A 16,840-nucleotide genomic window follows, 5' to 3' on the forward strand; every position below is an offset into this window, starting at 1 on the left:
TATGTAGAATACAGCAAACACTGTTCAAGCTTAATTCTATTAAGAAACATCTCAATAAAAGATGGGCAAAAATTCAACATTTTCCCAAAAATACATAGATTGCAAATAAGCACATGAATTGATACTCAAATATATGAGTCATTAGGAAAATGCAAATTAAAACCACAATTAAAACACTAAAACACACCCTCAGAATGGTTAAAATTGAAAAGAAATTTACCAAACCAAGCGTTGGTGAGAATGCGGAGAAATGGAACCCTCAGACACTGCTGGTGGAAATATAAATGGTACAATTTCTTTGGAAAGCATTTTAGAATTTTTTTCTTTTTCAATACTTAAAAAAAATCAGTGGCAGTCCTGAGGCTGACTCCCTGCTGAGATAGAGCCAGAGGACACTGAGATCTTGACCTGACCCGAAATCAAGGGTCTGCCACTTAACCTACTGAGCCACCCAAGCACCCCTAGACATCTCTCAAAAAACTTAATATACATAACCTAGCCAACAACCAGTCATTCCACCCAAGAGAAATGAAACTACGTGTCCTAGGGGCACCTGGGTGGCGGGCTCCCCACAGGGAGCCTGCTTCTCCTTCTGCCTATGTCTCTGCCTCTCTCCCTCTGTGTCTCTCATGAATAAATAAATAAAATTTTTTTAAAAATTAAAAAAAGAAAGAAAGAAAGTGCATGTCCTTGCAAGGACTCGTACAACAATGTTCACAGCAGCTTTATTTGTCATAGCCAAAAACTGGAACCAACTCAAATGTCAACCAACAAGCAATTGGCTAAACAGATTATAACCTTTCTGTAAGATGGAACATCACTCAAGGATACAACGGAATGGGCTGCTGATACAAGCAACAACATGAATGGATCTCAAACTAAGTATGCTGAGTTAAAAAGCCAGTTAAAACAGAGAAAACATTATTGTATGATTCTATTTTATTTTTTATTTTTTTTAAAGACTTTAAAAATTTATTTATTCAGAGAGAGAGGCAGAGACACAGGCAGAGGGAGAAGTAGGCTCCATGCAGGGAGTCTGACGTGGGACTCGATCCTGGGTCTCCAGCATCACACCCCGGGCTGAAGGCGGCGCTAAACCGCTGTGCCACTGGGGCTGCCGTATGATTCTACTTTATATGAAAGTCTAAAAAATGCAAAGTAATCTAGAGTGACAAAAGGCAGAGCAAAGTCCTTAGGGATGCAGGGAAGGATTATAATTAGGCATGAGGAAACTCTGTGGATGATGAGCAGGCTCATTATTTTGATTGTGGTGAGAATATCACTGTGTATAGGTGTCAAAATTGATCAAACTGCACATTAAAATTGTGTGCTTCACTGAGATTCATTAAATCAACAGCTCAATAAAGCTGTTTCTTAAAAAACTGCACACCAGAATGATTTTTAATCTTTATACACTGCTGTAGGGACACACCACACCACTGCTATGGGTTGAATTTTGTCACCTAAAAAGATATGTTGATGTCCTAACCCCTGGTATCCATGAATAGGATCTTATTTGGAAACAGAATCTTTGCAGATATAATTAAGATACAAGTTAAGATGACTGGTGTACTTACAGAAAGAGGAGAGAAGCCACAGAGATAAGACACACCCATAGGGTAGAACACCGTATGAGACAACGGCACACATGGAAAGGAGGCCATGTCGCAAAAGAGGCAGAGAGTGGAACATCTACAAGCCAACCATTGCCAGCACATTGCCAGCACAAGCAACAACCATTGCCAGCACATGCCAGAAGCTAGAAGAGGCAAGGAAAGATTCTCTCCTTCAGGTTTCAGAGGAAGTACAGGCCTGCTGACACAGTGATTTCTCACTTCTAGTCTTCAGAACTGTGAGACAGTAAACTTGCTGTTTAAAGCCACCCAGTTTGTGGTACTTTGTTACAGCAGCTCTATGAAACTAACACAACCTTTAAAAAGACTTAAAAAGTTGGGGGATGCCTGGCTGACTCAGTCAGTAGAGCACGTGACTCTTGGTCTTGGGGTTGTAAGTTGACCCCCCACACTGGGTGTAGAGGTTACTTAAAAATAAAATCTTAAAAGAAAAAACTTGAGGGGCACCTGGGTGGCTCAGTTGGTTGTCTGACTCTTGGTTTCAGCTCAGGTTATGATCTCTGGGTAGTGGGATAGAGCCTTGCATTGGACTCTGTCTGCACTTAATGTGGAATCTGCTGGAGATTACCTCCATCTCCTCCTCCCCCTGCTTAAGCTCTCTCTCAAAGTAAATAAATACATACATACATACATACATACATAAATACATAAATAAAATCTTAAAAGAAACAAAAACTTAAGGAGTTGTATATGCGAAAACATATTTATTTCTAAAAGTAGATTTTTAAAAAAGATTTTATTAATTCATGAAGAACAGAGAGAGAGAGGCAAAGACACAGGCAGAGGGAGAAGCAGGCTCCCTACGGGGTCCCTGGTGTAGGACTCAATCCCAGGACCCTGGGATCACGCATGAGCTGAAGGCAGACGCTCAACCATTGAGCTACCCAGGTGCCCCTAAAAGTACATATCCTATAGGAGAATATTTGTGTCCAAAGTTGGTTTTAATCGCAGAATGGCCACCGGGTCTCACAGATACATAATAAATGCCTGTATGTCCAAAATACACATTTAGGGCAGCCCAGGTGGCTCAGCGGTTTAGCGCTGCCTTCAACCCAGGGCCTGATCCTGGAAACCCGGGATCGAGTCCCATGTCAGGCTCCCTGCATGGAGCCTGCTTCTCCCTCTGCCTGTGTCTCTGCCTCTCTCTGTCTCTCTCATGAATAAATAAATAAAATCTTTTAAAAAAATAAAATAAAAACCTTAGTCATTTAAAAATACACATTTATATATAAATATATACAAAATAAATAATACATTTCATTTTAATAGCATCTATTCAAATGATATAGGTAATGTGTTAAGTTTTTTAGTCAACTGCAATTTTTCTAATAAATGATTTATAATTGATACTTTAAGGTTTTTGTGTGTTTTAAACCAATAGGAAAGCAATTATAATGATTAAAATCTTGGTATTTGTCATAGTAAATCATTTAGAAAGTATTATGTGTATTGACAACAAATTCACAAATTGATTCCAAAGTTGGAGTTCATTCCAAAATGTCTCTTACCTATAAAGAAAAACAGAAAAGGGATCTTTATCTCATGACTTTTTACTATTTTTAACTATTCCTTTCATACACCTAATTTTTAAGCATTAATATTGCTATTTTTAATTTTAGCATATGCTCTCTAAAGCTATATAGAAATACTTTAGGTGACAAAGAAAACATATTTCCCTTTAGAAAAGAAGTTTTCCCAAACTACTTAAACACAAAATGACCATGATCTTTTGTTCATGATATTTTGGTACATATAAAGAGGTATAGAGGTACTACTGCCACTTAAGTTTCTCATTTCTTCACTCATTCAATGAGGAATAGGTACTGGACAGTGATGACCCACCAGGTACTATGGTAGATGCTAGAGATGCAAAAGAAGTAAGGCAAGGCCTTTGGTCTTGGAGAATCCTCTCTTCATTAATAGAGAGGGGTATAGGAGAGGGACAGGTTAAATGAGAAGATTGAGGAAGGGTGTGCCTATAAAACCAATTATTACAATATAAATACTTGTGGATTTTACTCTTAAAAACATCTGTGTAATTGAGATATAACTGACACTGTAAGTTTGAGGTAGCCAATCCAACCTGCTGGTTTGATACATTTATACATTGTAATACTATTCCTACAGTAGTTTTAGCTAACATCTCTACCATGTCACATAATTATCATTTCCTTTTTGTGTTAAGAATAGTTAAGATCTAGTCTCAGCAACTTTGAAGTGTTTAGTACAGTAGTGTTGACTATAATTATAATTACTATGTTGGGTATTAGATATCCAGCACTTATTTATCTACTAGTTGCAAGTTTGTATCCTTTAAAACAACATCTTTTTAATTCCCTACACCTTAGGCCCTAGTAACCATCATTCGACTCAGTTCTTACAAGCTGAGTTTTTTTTTGGTTCCACACATAAAAAAGATCATACTAGTATTTGTCTTTCTCTGACTTATCTCAGCATAATGCCCTCAAGGTCTATCCATGTTGTCACAGTTGCCAAGATTTCCTTTCTTTTTCATGGCTGAATAATATTCTAGTGCATATGTTTGTCTATATCACACTCTTAAACCCACAAGAAAGCACTATTTACTACCTTTAATATTATTTTTAAAGATTTTTTTATTTATTCGTGAGTGGGGTGCAGAGACACAGGCAGAGGGAGAAGCAGGCTCCCCTGCAGGGAACCCGATGTGGGACTCGATCCAGGATCATGAACTAAGCCAAAGGCAGATGCTCAATCACTGAGCCAACCAGGCATCCCTATTTACTACCTTTTAAAATGCAACCCTGGCAAACTGATACCTCTGTGTACCAGAAAGAGAAAAATATGTTATTAATTGTGTGATGTGTTCACTGTTAGATTAAATGTGCTCTCACTGAACCATTAAATAATAGACAAAAATGGCAAAGCTTCAGTTTTATCCCAACTGTCTACTATATTTCTAAGACTAAAATACGAACATTGGTTTTTCATTCAAAAGACAGGCAAAGAAATGATTAGCAAACTACAAAGCAAGTGTGCAAGGAAATGCACAGCCTACGATAACCTACTCCAACCTCAACCGAACGTAGAGCACTAACTTACTTGAATCAAAGGACAGGAACTGGTTAATAAGGATGATCACCTTTTCCAATTTTAGGTTCTTATTCTTCCCTATTGAATTGTGAGTTAAAAAACAAACACTCCTGAGAACATGAGCCTTCTTAATACAGTGCCTGACCTATAACAAGGGCTCAATCAATGGTAATGTATTATTCAGGAACACATGATCTGAGTTTTCTGTTCTGAAACCACGTCAAGGACATTCCTACTACTTAAAAATGATTACGTACTATATCTAGAAAGATATGAGATCAGAACGTTTACTTAATAACCAGAAAGTAAAGGTTACTTTTCTTTGCACTTCCTCCTACTCCTGGTCATCCAGTTTCATCAGGAAAAGGGAGGAAAGACAGCACAAGGAGGTTCTAACAAGTGACTTCTCAATGCTTCATCCAGTCAACTTCACATAAGGATACAAACTTCAAAGTATTTTTTCTTTTTTTCACACTTATTTCAAGATTGACACAGCCCTGACTTTATCCCAGTATGACCAATCTAACTGTGCTGTGGGGAGGGTAGAGGCATAACTAAAGGAACAATAGAGAAAGATCAAGGGTTCTTTATGTCAGCACGAGATCAAGGATATAATGCCACTGTACCAAAAAACTACCGGAGACAATATATGCAAATAAGCTTGGCTGTGTTCCAATAAAACTTTATTTATGGACAGTGAAATCTGAATTTCATGTAATTTTCATTGTCATGAAATATGCTTTTTATTTATTTTTTTTAGGATTTTATTTCTTTATTCATGAGAGACAGAGAGAGAGAGAGGCAGAGACACAGGCAGAGGAAGAAGCAGGCTCCATGCAGGGAGCCCGATGCAAGACTCGATCCAGGACTCCAGGATCACGCCCTGGGCCAAAGGCAGGCGCTAAACCACTGAGCCACCCAGGGATCCCCTGTAAACTATGTTTCAAACCTAGCCAGTCAAGAGTTTGAATTCTGACATGTCCCCAATCAAGTATTTACAGATACCTTTATATCTATCTGAGGCAGAGCAAAAGTGACAGAATTTTAAGGCTGTGTATGCGCATGTGTGTGTGGATTGTTTAGCTGTGTTTTTCATTCCAGCTTCCTCAAAAAACAAACAGGGTGCAACATAGTCTAAGAGATGGAATAAATAGCTAAGAAGTAGATATATATATATATCTTATATACAATTTTTGAGCATCAAAAATTCCAAGGAAAAAAGGGTGAATGCTCTGTAGAGGCATAAGGCTCAAAACAAGTTCTCAGCCCACTGACATAAAAGTGTGAGCTACTTTGTGCTAATGAGTCCACTGCTTAATTCAAAAGTTAAACTAAACCAGTTCTATCCAGGTCATGAGAGATGGCCCTAAAGACAATCTATATGCCGTTATATAGAGAGAATTCTGGGGTACAAATGAATATCCATGCTCTATCTAAATCCTTAACATTGAGCTTCATGAGGGAAAGTAATTCCCAATTGCTGCTTAGGCATGTTAGAACCTAGCCAAAATTAAGGACATGCTCCAGACCTAAAGACAAAGGCCCACAGTGACAACTACTATTTAAACAGCATAAATGGCCATACTGTAACCCTCAAATGTAGAGAATAATGTTCTATTATACAAAGTATGCAAGTACAGTAGGGTTTGGCTTATATTTAGTACTTCAAAATAAAAATCTGTAAAGAGTCAGTGTTTTTCATGCGGACTTTCACAAGTGTGAAGCCAGGGTAGTTTTCATGTCTTTCACAGTACTCCTTAAACACTTGTGTTGTTTCAGAGCACAGTCTTTTATTTTAACTTACAAGAAAAATGTTTCTTTGGCAACGGGCACAGTTCTTTTAGTCTTTGATAGTCCTGTTAGGGTCCATAAACATGCCAAAATAGCGAACACAAGAGTGAGAAGGAATGCAAGCAGGAATGGGTCTTGCGCAACACTGAGCCGGTGTTAAGAGATGTTTGATACTACATGCATTCAAAGTCAAACAACTAAAAAAAAAAAAAAAAAACAAAGTCAAACAACTGCTTGCATGAAGAGCACCTGTTGGTCAGTCCATGTGCCAAAACTGTGGTGTGCCTTGAGGGGAAGAACTGTGTCCAATCCATCACTGCTCTTTGTTTAGCACAGGGTAGGCACCATTAGTTGAATAATGCATGAAAGCCATTAACCGTACAGTACTTCACACAAGATAATAATACCCCTGCCTCAGTAGGTTGGGAGTAAGGATTTTGAGCTAGAAAACGTTGCTGAATAGCAGCAGTTATATTTTTATCCCCATTCTAAAGAAGAACAAACTGAGGTTCAACATTACATAACTTGTCCAAACCAGTGGTGCTGAAATGGGTGTGCCTACCCTCCCTGATTCTTATTAGCTAAGAAACCCGATTTAATACTAAACATAGGCTTCCTGTAAAATTAGAAAAAAAAACCCAACCCGATTCTCCAAATTGATATAAAGTCCACAAAGAGACAATTGCCTATTTTTCCTAGCTAAGCACTGCACTCCAAATAATGGTCATTCTCTCTGCTTAGAAGCCAGAGAAATGGCAGAAACATAAGTAAGTCTGGTGATGGAACTACATCACCAGACTGGGTGAAAAAATATTTCCCCTTAACTCAGTGGAACAAGCAATACTTCTTAAGAATTATTCTTCCTCCTTTGATTCAAAGTCAAGACAGACGAAAAATATCTAGTTGTTTCGAAGATCATTATAATTATGTAAATAACTACCTCCTTGGGCATATAGGCAATTTTATTCATGGTACTTTTGTTACTGTCTGAAAATAAGTAAAATATGATGATTAGTCTCAAATATTGTTTTACATATCTTAATTTTTTTTTAAAGGGAATTCTTTAGGACCCCAAATGTGAAATTAAAACTGTTTCTGGTAACTTTTCACTCTTGGATCAAGAGTAGACTGGAGTCTAAAGTAAATGTTGACTTCAGAGGCCACTTCCAACAGCCTATCTGGTTTGCAAAAGAGAGCTCAATATTTTCACTAAACCTCATATAATCTGTAACAACTGAAACTCTGAAGGCTTTAAATTTTGTCTAATCCAATCAATTCAAAGTTAATACATTAAATGTCCCTAAGAGACACCTGATACAGTAAGGAATAAATTCTAATAATGTTAGTACCGATCACAGTCCTTTAATGTTACTATTCTCTTCAAAAAGTAATGACAGAGGGGCGCCTGGGTGGCTCAGGCAGTTCAGCGTCTACGTTCAGCTCAGGTCATGATCCTGGGGTCCTGGGATCCAGCCCAGGTGCACTCCCTGCTGAGCGGGGAGTCTGCTTCTCCCTCTCCCCTTCTGCCTGTGCGCTCTCTCTCTCACATAAAAAATAAAATATTGGGCAGCCTGGGTGGCTCAGTGGTTTAGCACCACCTTCAGCCCAGGGCCTGATCCTGGGGACCCCAGATCAAGTCCCACGTCCCGCTCCCTGCATGGAGCTTGCTTCTCCCTCTGCCTGTGTCTCTGCCTCTCTCTTTCTGTGTCTCTCGTGAATAAATAAATAAAAATCTTAAAAAATAAATAAAAAAATATTTTAAAAACAAAAAGGTAATTAAAGGTAATTAAAAGGTAATTAAAGAGTTGATAATTTTCAAGTAAATGTTTCACTCCCAAACTACAGCTCTTGTAGTATATATAGCTTGCTGCAAGGCAAATAAATACAAGGTAACAAAGTTTAAAAAAGCTTCCTTGACAATTTTTCCCTATCAAATTTCAATACTGAATTTAAAGCAAATTCTAAAAATGAAGTTATAGAAACAAAAAAGAAATAGTACACAGCATATAAGTATTTCTCCCACCATCTAATTGAAATATTCAAATACTTAAGCCACGAGTCCATAAACAAATTTAAGTACCATACAGTAAATGTAATAAAAAGAAAAGGAAGTCTCTCTTTACTGCAGCCTCCTGTCAGCAGTAAAACAGGAACACTTCATCTCAGAAACAGAAAATCTAAACCCTTCACAGTTAACATAGTATTTTAACATATAGGTTAATGTTGCAGGGACATTTTAGAACCTAAAAATCCAAACCAATTCTCAGTAGCTGTAACAAAACTAAAACTGTGTTGTTGGAGGCAAATTAACTTTGAAAACAAACAAAAAAATCCCCCCTAACCTTTTAGTTAAAATGTCTCCAGATTTTTGATGTCCTTCCTTCCTAGGTTACATTCACAAGTTTCTGCATTCCTTTGCTGAATCTATTTCAATAACAAAGAATCCTCTTTGAACATCCCCAACCCCCACCCAAAATTCAAAGAAAAATTCCACACAGAAACTATGTTCTAATAAACCAAAGTAATCTATCTTTAAACTAAGGGGAGGGGGAATTAATTGTTTCCAATTTTAAATATTACTTTGATAATTGTATAATTTTTAAAGACATAACAGCACTGCAGGTTTGGAGAATAGCTAAAACAACTTACAGGATTTGTGAAGAAATGGAAAATGAATTCTAGTTTTGCACAGTTCCAATCCAGCACAATCTTGGGATTGTGTTCAGTCTTTAATTACAGACTGAGAGGTTCCATGGAACCTCTCTTCAACGTGTATTCCCCACTGCTGCATCCACTTAGGCACGGGTCTCACCACAATCACTAGGTGCCTTGACCTCCAGCCAACCATGACTTTGCACTCACCTTAGCTCTTCCTCCGGTAACCCATTTAGTCTCACACTATCGGGGCGATCTCGTCTTCTCCGGTAGAGACCTGAGTGTGACAGCTCTTTAAGCTGTAATGCAGTCATACTTCTCCCTACACATCAGTTAACTGACAATTGGATGCATTTATGCTGAGCAGAGTGGCTGCCAGGGCTCAGAAAGAGCGTGACTCTAGCCGGGACCTCAGCACACCTGACCAGAGTTGGAAACCTCCAGGCAAGCCTGGCTAAGCACAGCTTCCTGTTTCTCTGTTGGTACACACCCTCCTCAGCAAGGCCTGGCCCGCCTTATCTCAGGGCCTTGCACCTTGGAGGGGGTGGGGGAGTCAGTGACCTGAGTTGCTCACATGTTTACTAATAAGCAAAGTTTAATTGTTATGAACAATCCAATCACACAAATTCCCTTATAAATTTTTCCAGCATCGCTCTGAATTAAAATTGGGCTAAAAAGCTCCAGTAAGGTAATGACTAAAGAAGGGTCCTGCCCTATTTTATTTGCCAGGAAATCCAATAACACTCCACAAGCAGCTGTCAGTTTAAAGAAGTGCCTGGTCATCATGAGCTCTTCGGGATATTTTCCTTCAAAAAAAAAAAAAAAAAATTGTACTGAGGGACTGAGGGAAGCAGTGCAATTCCTCTCTCTCCCCTCTCTACTTAAAATCCTCTTTAGAAAGGAAGGAAGTGTCTTTTCTTTTCCCCTAAATATTATTCAAAAATTCATAACTGAAAGGAACTGAAAGTGGTTTCTTCCATCAATTTCCATTCAATGATTTTCTAAATGTACCTACCTACTCTAAAAATTCCCTCTCATCAAATGTGCACCTCAGAAGCCACACTGTCTGCCTAAAGGTGTTCTGGGTGCCTGTGCAGCCCTTGTAGTTAGTGGCATATCTGATCCTAGATGGTGATGAAGTTACAAAGGAGATTTGTTTTGGTGTGTATGGAGTGTGAGTGTTTTTGCAAGAGGGGTCTGCAGATAATGGAGGACAGATAACATGGAGCAAGTCCTTTATCGTTAAAGGCTTCAAATGACAACATCAGTGCAACAGCATGCAGGGTTCTAGCCTCCGTTTCTGATTCTCAATACAAATCACCATCTCACAGACACAGGCTAGATTCTTGGCAAGTTCTTAGCTAATCATCTGACTTCATGGTTCCAATAAATTCTCTTTGAGTAATCTGTACCAGTTTCTTTCCCTTCTAGAATGCCCTCAATAAGAGCACAGGAAGATGTCTCTGAAACTTCCTTTTGCACCATGGGTTAAAGAGTTAACATATTCCCCCAACAGTATCTCTACAAAGATTAAGGTACCCACAAGGAAAGGGGGGAGGGGTCTATACCTTACTTCTTCTACTCAGGACATGCTAGCACCCCTCAGGGCTACTATTCATCACCCCAGTTCCACCACCTCAATGAAAGAACAGATAGATTCTTACAGCTGCCATCAAAATGTAACATATGTTTTTAAAGATGCAAGGAAAAAATTACTAATTATAATACTAGATTTAAATAGTCATAAAAAAACCAAGTGACAAATTTACCTCTTTGTCTTTCTGGAAGGACACACACACACACATAAAAAGGGTAATACTGGAGGCTTCTGGGGAGCTTGGGGACAAGAGCAGAAGAAAGCCTTTCTGTTACAAAGTTCTGCTCTGAACTTTGAATATAGAAGATTTGCATATGCCTTTTGTATGAAACTCTAGGATCCCACTGAGACCTAAAGTACAGAAAAACTTAAAGTTTACAGTAACAGAAACATATAAAATTAGGATTCCTAAAGTGTCTAATTCTCACATTCTTGTCAAGATACGTGTGAATAACAAATAAAGAGCAACAACCACCAATCTTCAGTTTCTTTTTCACTCAAGGCATCAGGACAGAATAGATGCCCAATGAATAAAACACAAATTAATTTTGTATTTACTACAAACACAGAGACCTCAACAGCATTTTTCCCCCTTTTCAGGCTTTTATTTAAATTCTAGTTAGAATACAGTGTAATATTAGTTTCAAGAAACCCCAACATTAAACAGTATTCGGTTCTATAAAAGATAAAAATAAGAGACGCTGATTTTTAATAGAGCTTTAAAAGAAGTGATGCAGCATGCTGACAAGGAAAACATGCTTGGCAACTACTAAAGGTTAACAAGACAGGAAACACCTCGCTGTGTAGGATGAATCCTGTATTTGATGAGCTAAGGTTAAAAGGATGTGACCAGAAAGAAAAAAAAAATGTTCCCGAGCTATATAACAAACACACTGAAACAATTCTTACCCTCTGACTTTTTTTTTTTAAGATTTTATTTATTTATTCATGAGAGACACATGCAGAGAGAGAGGCAGAGACACAGGCAGAGGGAGAAGCAGGCTCCAACGCAGGGAGCCCGACGCGGGACTCAATCCCAGGGCTCCAGGATCACGCCCTGGGCTGATGACAGCGCTAAACCACTGGGCCACCTGGGCTGCCCACCCTCTGATTTTTAAAATGGCTGTAATGACAAATGGGAACCTGAGCAAATCAATGCTTATGGGGGTCTAACAAAATTTCCACAATGAGTAAAACTAAATTCTGGGCTAGGGCAAAGCTTTTCTTACTTTGTCTTTTCACTGACGAGGCTTCCTCTTTGTCCCCAGCACTCCTTCAGATGTGCTGGGATTTTACTGAGCTGTAAGTAGAATGAGGGGAAGGATACACGGCCACACAGCTGGGTACCTGCACAATTTCTAAAGGGAAATTCACAAATGCCACAAAACACACCACTGACTGACCAGCCAGATTACCAACTCCTCTCCTCACAGCAGTGTTCCTGAACTTCAGCACCAAGGGAGGGAGAGCACACCCTTGGAACAACAGGGTGGTGACCGGCAAAGGCAATCTCTTGTCATTTTTTTTTTTTTTTACTTTCATACTTTTCCATAGAAACAGAGCTATCAATTATGCCTTCTGTTTACAGTACAGAGGGAAGCCTATGCAAATGCCTCTTCCGTGGGCCCCTACACAGGGAAATGTTTCAGGTTTGCACTCCAAGCATGTCTGAAGGCTGAAGGCCAAGCTAGCCTCCCATTCAATGTGGAATTCCCTACTCTCTTTCTCCACAGAGGCTCACTCTTATGTAGTATCATTTGCCTGGGATTCTCTGAACCTAATTACAACTTTTTATTCACTTCAATCCAAACTGTTGGGTTCTCTTTGAACCTGTACTTTGACATAATTAGATACCTGTTCCAGCTTAACATCATCAGAATAGCTGATAATTTCTTCTACAGGTTTAAGCTCTTGATTGAGATGACTCAATACAAGTTCTTCGGAGCATCACACAAGTCCTGTTCTGCCAGGCTAATCTAACCCAGTGGGTTTTCACCTTTCAGAGGGTCAGAGACCTTTTATAGATCTGATGAAAGTAAATGACTCTCAGAAAATGCATGTGAGCACATTTTTATCATCATTTCAGAGAACTGATAGTTTCTTCGGAAGCCAACAGATGGACTTTACCTTGGGTCTTTTTTTTTTTTTTTAAGATTTTATTTATTTATTCATGAGAGACACCGGGAGAGAGAGAGAGAGAGAGGCAGAGACACAGGCAGAGGGAGAAACAGGCTCCATGCAGGAAGCCTGATGTGGGACACGATTCCGGGTCTCCAGGATCACACCCTGGGCCGAAGGTGGCGCTAAACCACTGAGCCACCTGGGCTGCCCTACCTTGGATCTTCTGATTTGCACTGATCTTCCCTCTTCTCTGAAAACCTGTAGCATCACAGAATAGGACTGTGGATCTAATTTGTTCCTTTAATATATATTTATTCAGTGTTCTGTAATGGGCTAGACACTGCTTGTCTCTTCTACATTTCTCCTAACTAATCATTCTGCCACTGATCTTACCCTCTTCTAATCTATCCTCCAAATTTCAAAGTGCTCTTTTAAAATATAAACTGATCAGGGGATCCCTGGGTGGCTCAGCGGTTTTGCGCCTGCCTTTGGCCCAGGGCGCGATCCTGGAGTCCCAGTATCGAGTCCCGCGTCGGGCTCCCGGCATGGAGCCTGCTTCTCCCTCTCCTCTGCCTGTGTCTCTGCCTCTCTCTCTCTATCATAAATAAATAAAAATAAATTTTAAAAAAACTGATGTACTGATCCTGCTGAAAAACTTTTGAATGGCTCATTGCCATGGGGTGCAAACTGAGCCCCGCTGAGCCTGCACCATCTCCACATCTGCACTGAACTCCTGGTGCTTCCCAGGACAGGCTTCACTTCCTCTCACCTTCTGGCCTCTCCACACATAGCTTCCTAAGACTAGAAGATGGACCAACTCCTAATCATCCCACCAGGACTCAGTGTAAGGATGATCTCTTACAAGAAACATTTCTAGACTCTAAGCACTCACAGTTCCCTTTCTGTTGCTCCCAGAGTGCCTTCCCCTAGCAACTGTGCTTGCTTCCTTCTGTCATACTCATACAGCTTCATGATAGTTTGTTTCTCCATCCACCTCTCCCCTTAGGATAACAGGTCTGTGACGGTAGCAATACATATAATTGATAACTGTGTCCAGAAGGCCAGATACACGGTAGGTATTTGTTAAATAAGTTCTTTGGTTTAGTGGTTCAACCAATTGATTTTGAGATCCTAATCACTTAGCATTCATTACCTGTGAGATTTAAGCTCCAGATTTTTTATTTTTTATTTTTTGCATTTAACACTCAATATTACCTAAATGAGATTTTTTAAGATTTTATTTGAGAGAGAGAGAGAGAGAGAGACTGAGCAAATAAGGAGGAGGGAGGGGCAAAGGGAAACAGAGGAGCAGACTCCCACAGAGCAGGGAGCCCAACAGAGGGCTCAATCCCAAGACCCTGAAATCATGACCTGAGCCCAAGGCAGAGGCTTAATCGACTGAGCCACCCAGGTGCCCCTAAATGAGGTTTTTAGAAGGCACATCTACTCCATAGTTTTACAAAATTTACATTCTTGGTGAGACTGTAAAACTCAGAAGCTTTTCATATTTGTAGAGTTGAACAGTACCTCCCACAATATAAACACTTTCCATTTGGGATAAGAAAAAAAATAAACCTAGATTTCTGAGTATATCTGTTTTTTTAGGTTGAAGTATAATTAACATACAATTATATTATTTTTGGGCATACACGATAATGACTCAACAATACTGTATATGACTCAATATTCATCATAAAAAGTATACTCTTATGACATAATGACAGTTTTTCATGTACTTGACCCAAGTACTCCTTCAGGCATGAGAAGGTAAAGAAATCTAGTTAAACATCAAACCTCTAAAACTGATCATTAGTATTACTAAACTGTCAAGCCAGTGGCAAACTGGCTTCTGTTAGAGTTAACTGGGCCTCATTAGCAGTACCTTTTGTACTAGCTACCAAGAGCCTGTAAAGTGGTCAAACAGTTGTACATTTCCAGGCCATTCATTTCCTTGTGTGACATATAGTAGAGAAGAATTTTATGTCTTGCAATTAACTTTGAACTTAATGAATCCTTTTTTAGTTTAAATTTTATCTCATGAATAATCATTTACAGGGGAAAGCAAACACTCTCTAGTAAAGCAAGAATATCATCCTTTCTCACTATGTCTAACATATTCATCTCCTAAACATTTGTTTATCGGCCATGCTATCTCCCTAAAAGAGACCTCTCAAGAGTGTTCTGGGCCATGAATAGGAAGGAAGGACCCGGTGCTGACAAAAGATCTGCCGCAGAAGAGTTCAAATTCCGATATGCCATCATAAGCAGGTTCAAGTTCAAATTAACCAGAGCAAAAAAATATAAGACAGAATAATCTCTGCCAAAAAAAAACAAAAACAAAAAACAAAAACAAAAAAAAACCCAGCCCACAGTCAGAAAAAAAATCACCGAAAAATACAGTCCCATTCATAAATAGATGACACTGCCAACTGTCTACAAGTCCCTCTGAATTTTTTCTTTAATTAGCTTTTCTGTAACTCACTCAAGATGGACACACCTGAGTGGACAGGCTGACCTGTCATCAGAAGCTTATGAGAAGCTCACTGTTATCATTCTGAGTCAGAGACAGACTGAAGTTTCTCTCACAACCAGCAGTCTGAGGTCATCTATAGTATTTTGCTAGACAATTAATGTTCTCAGAAGATGCTGTCAAGATATGGCAAGTTTTCCTAGCATATTTCAAAGGAATTTGAAATAAAATTTCAAGTAACCTATCCCATCCACATTTTTAGAAGGCTGAGCACAAGGGAAGCTGGTATAAGGATACAAGGAAACCAGAAGACATTCCATGTTTGGCAGCTTACTTTTTGTGTTTGGCATATAAGCACACAGGAAGTCATTTCACTATCAAAGTCCTCAATTCTTCCATTTAGAGACAGAAGCAACTGAACCAGATGATACCAGTGGTCTTTTCCCTAGATTAAAATGACAAGTCATTGACTTTGGGGCACCTGGGTGGCTCAGTGGTTGAGCATGACCTTATAGCTCAGGTCATGATCCTGGGGTCCTGGGTTCAAGTTTCCGCATGGGGCTCCCCACAGGAAGTCTCCTTCTCCTCCCTCGGCTTGCGTCTCTGCCTCTTTCTGTGTCTCTCATGAATAAATAAAATCTTTAAAACTAACAAACTTGATTTTTTTTTTTCAAACTTGATTTTAAGAAAGGACCTGAGTAACATGATGTGCCAATGTTGATGAAGTTCTAACAGTACACTTTACCCCAATCACTGTGTTAGTGAGAAATCCCATTCCTGAGTAAATTAGGAACACAAGGTTAGGATTCATACATCAGCTCTTCAACAAACATTGTTTGGAGCCTAACATATGCCAGGTCGTCACAGAGTGTAGAGGCAGGAACAGAGGAGAAAGACACTGAGCATCTTTGAATTTTCCTTGATTGTTGCTCTCCTGTTCACTTTCTGTTTCAGTCAAAAGAGCTGCTCCAAAGACAAGATCTAATGAGGATATAAAATACCATGAGAAGGCATCCTGATCATCCCAGCCTCAACACTTGCAGCAAAAACAGAGAATCTTCCTCAACAGAGCCCTGAAATCATAGGGAAGGAATAGGAAGTAGATGTTTGAGGAGGGTTGCACTTTTCTTCCACAAAGTAAACTGTAACGTACCTCATTTGATGCCCTAAACGTGTTTTTGAAAAATGGAATACAAGATTAAACTTTTGTAAACAGAATAATTTTTAATTCTCCAATGAAACTTGTTTTTAAAAAAAATTCTACTGGTAATATTTCAACGAAAGAGAGCTTTTCTGATTATCCAGATTTTCACATAATTCAACTTATATATGTTTTGATACATTTTTTTTTAACATTGCTATATCATTTCTACTCTCTCTACCTGTGTACTTCATAGCACACTGATATCTGCTAAGCATATTTCTAAACTAAACTCTCATTTGAAAAAATCTAATAGGTGAAGTAATTATGTATGGAAGGACCAAAGAAACAGTTATTTC

General features: G+C 39.0%; 1 protein-coding gene across 11 annotated transcripts in view; it reads right to left on the minus strand.

Annotated features, from left to right (window-relative positions):
* LIMS1 (LIM zinc finger domain containing 1) overlaps window positions 1–16,840 on the minus strand; it is a 148,236-nt gene that overhangs the window by 53,947 nt on the left and 77,449 nt on the right. Inside the window, exon 1 of one of the 11 annotated variants that reach the window (XM_072742579.1) lies at window positions 9,360–9,644. The exons of 9 other annotated variants lie outside the window; for them this stretch is intronic. In XM_072742579.1, the coding sequence (XP_072598680.1) occupies window positions 9,360–9,466 (107 nt within the window). In that variant the 5' untranslated portion in view covers window positions 9,467–9,644. Of the gene's footprint in view, window positions 1–9,359; window positions 9,645–16,840 lie in introns of those variants that run through there. One more of the 11 variants, XM_072742578.1, reaches the window with a different exon arrangement.

This window comes from Vulpes vulpes, chromosome 16 (genome assembly GCF_048418805.1).
Source record: "Vulpes vulpes isolate BD-2025 chromosome 16, VulVul3, whole genome shotgun sequence".
Taxonomy (NCBI): domain Eukaryota; kingdom Metazoa; phylum Chordata; class Mammalia; order Carnivora; family Canidae; genus Vulpes; species Vulpes vulpes.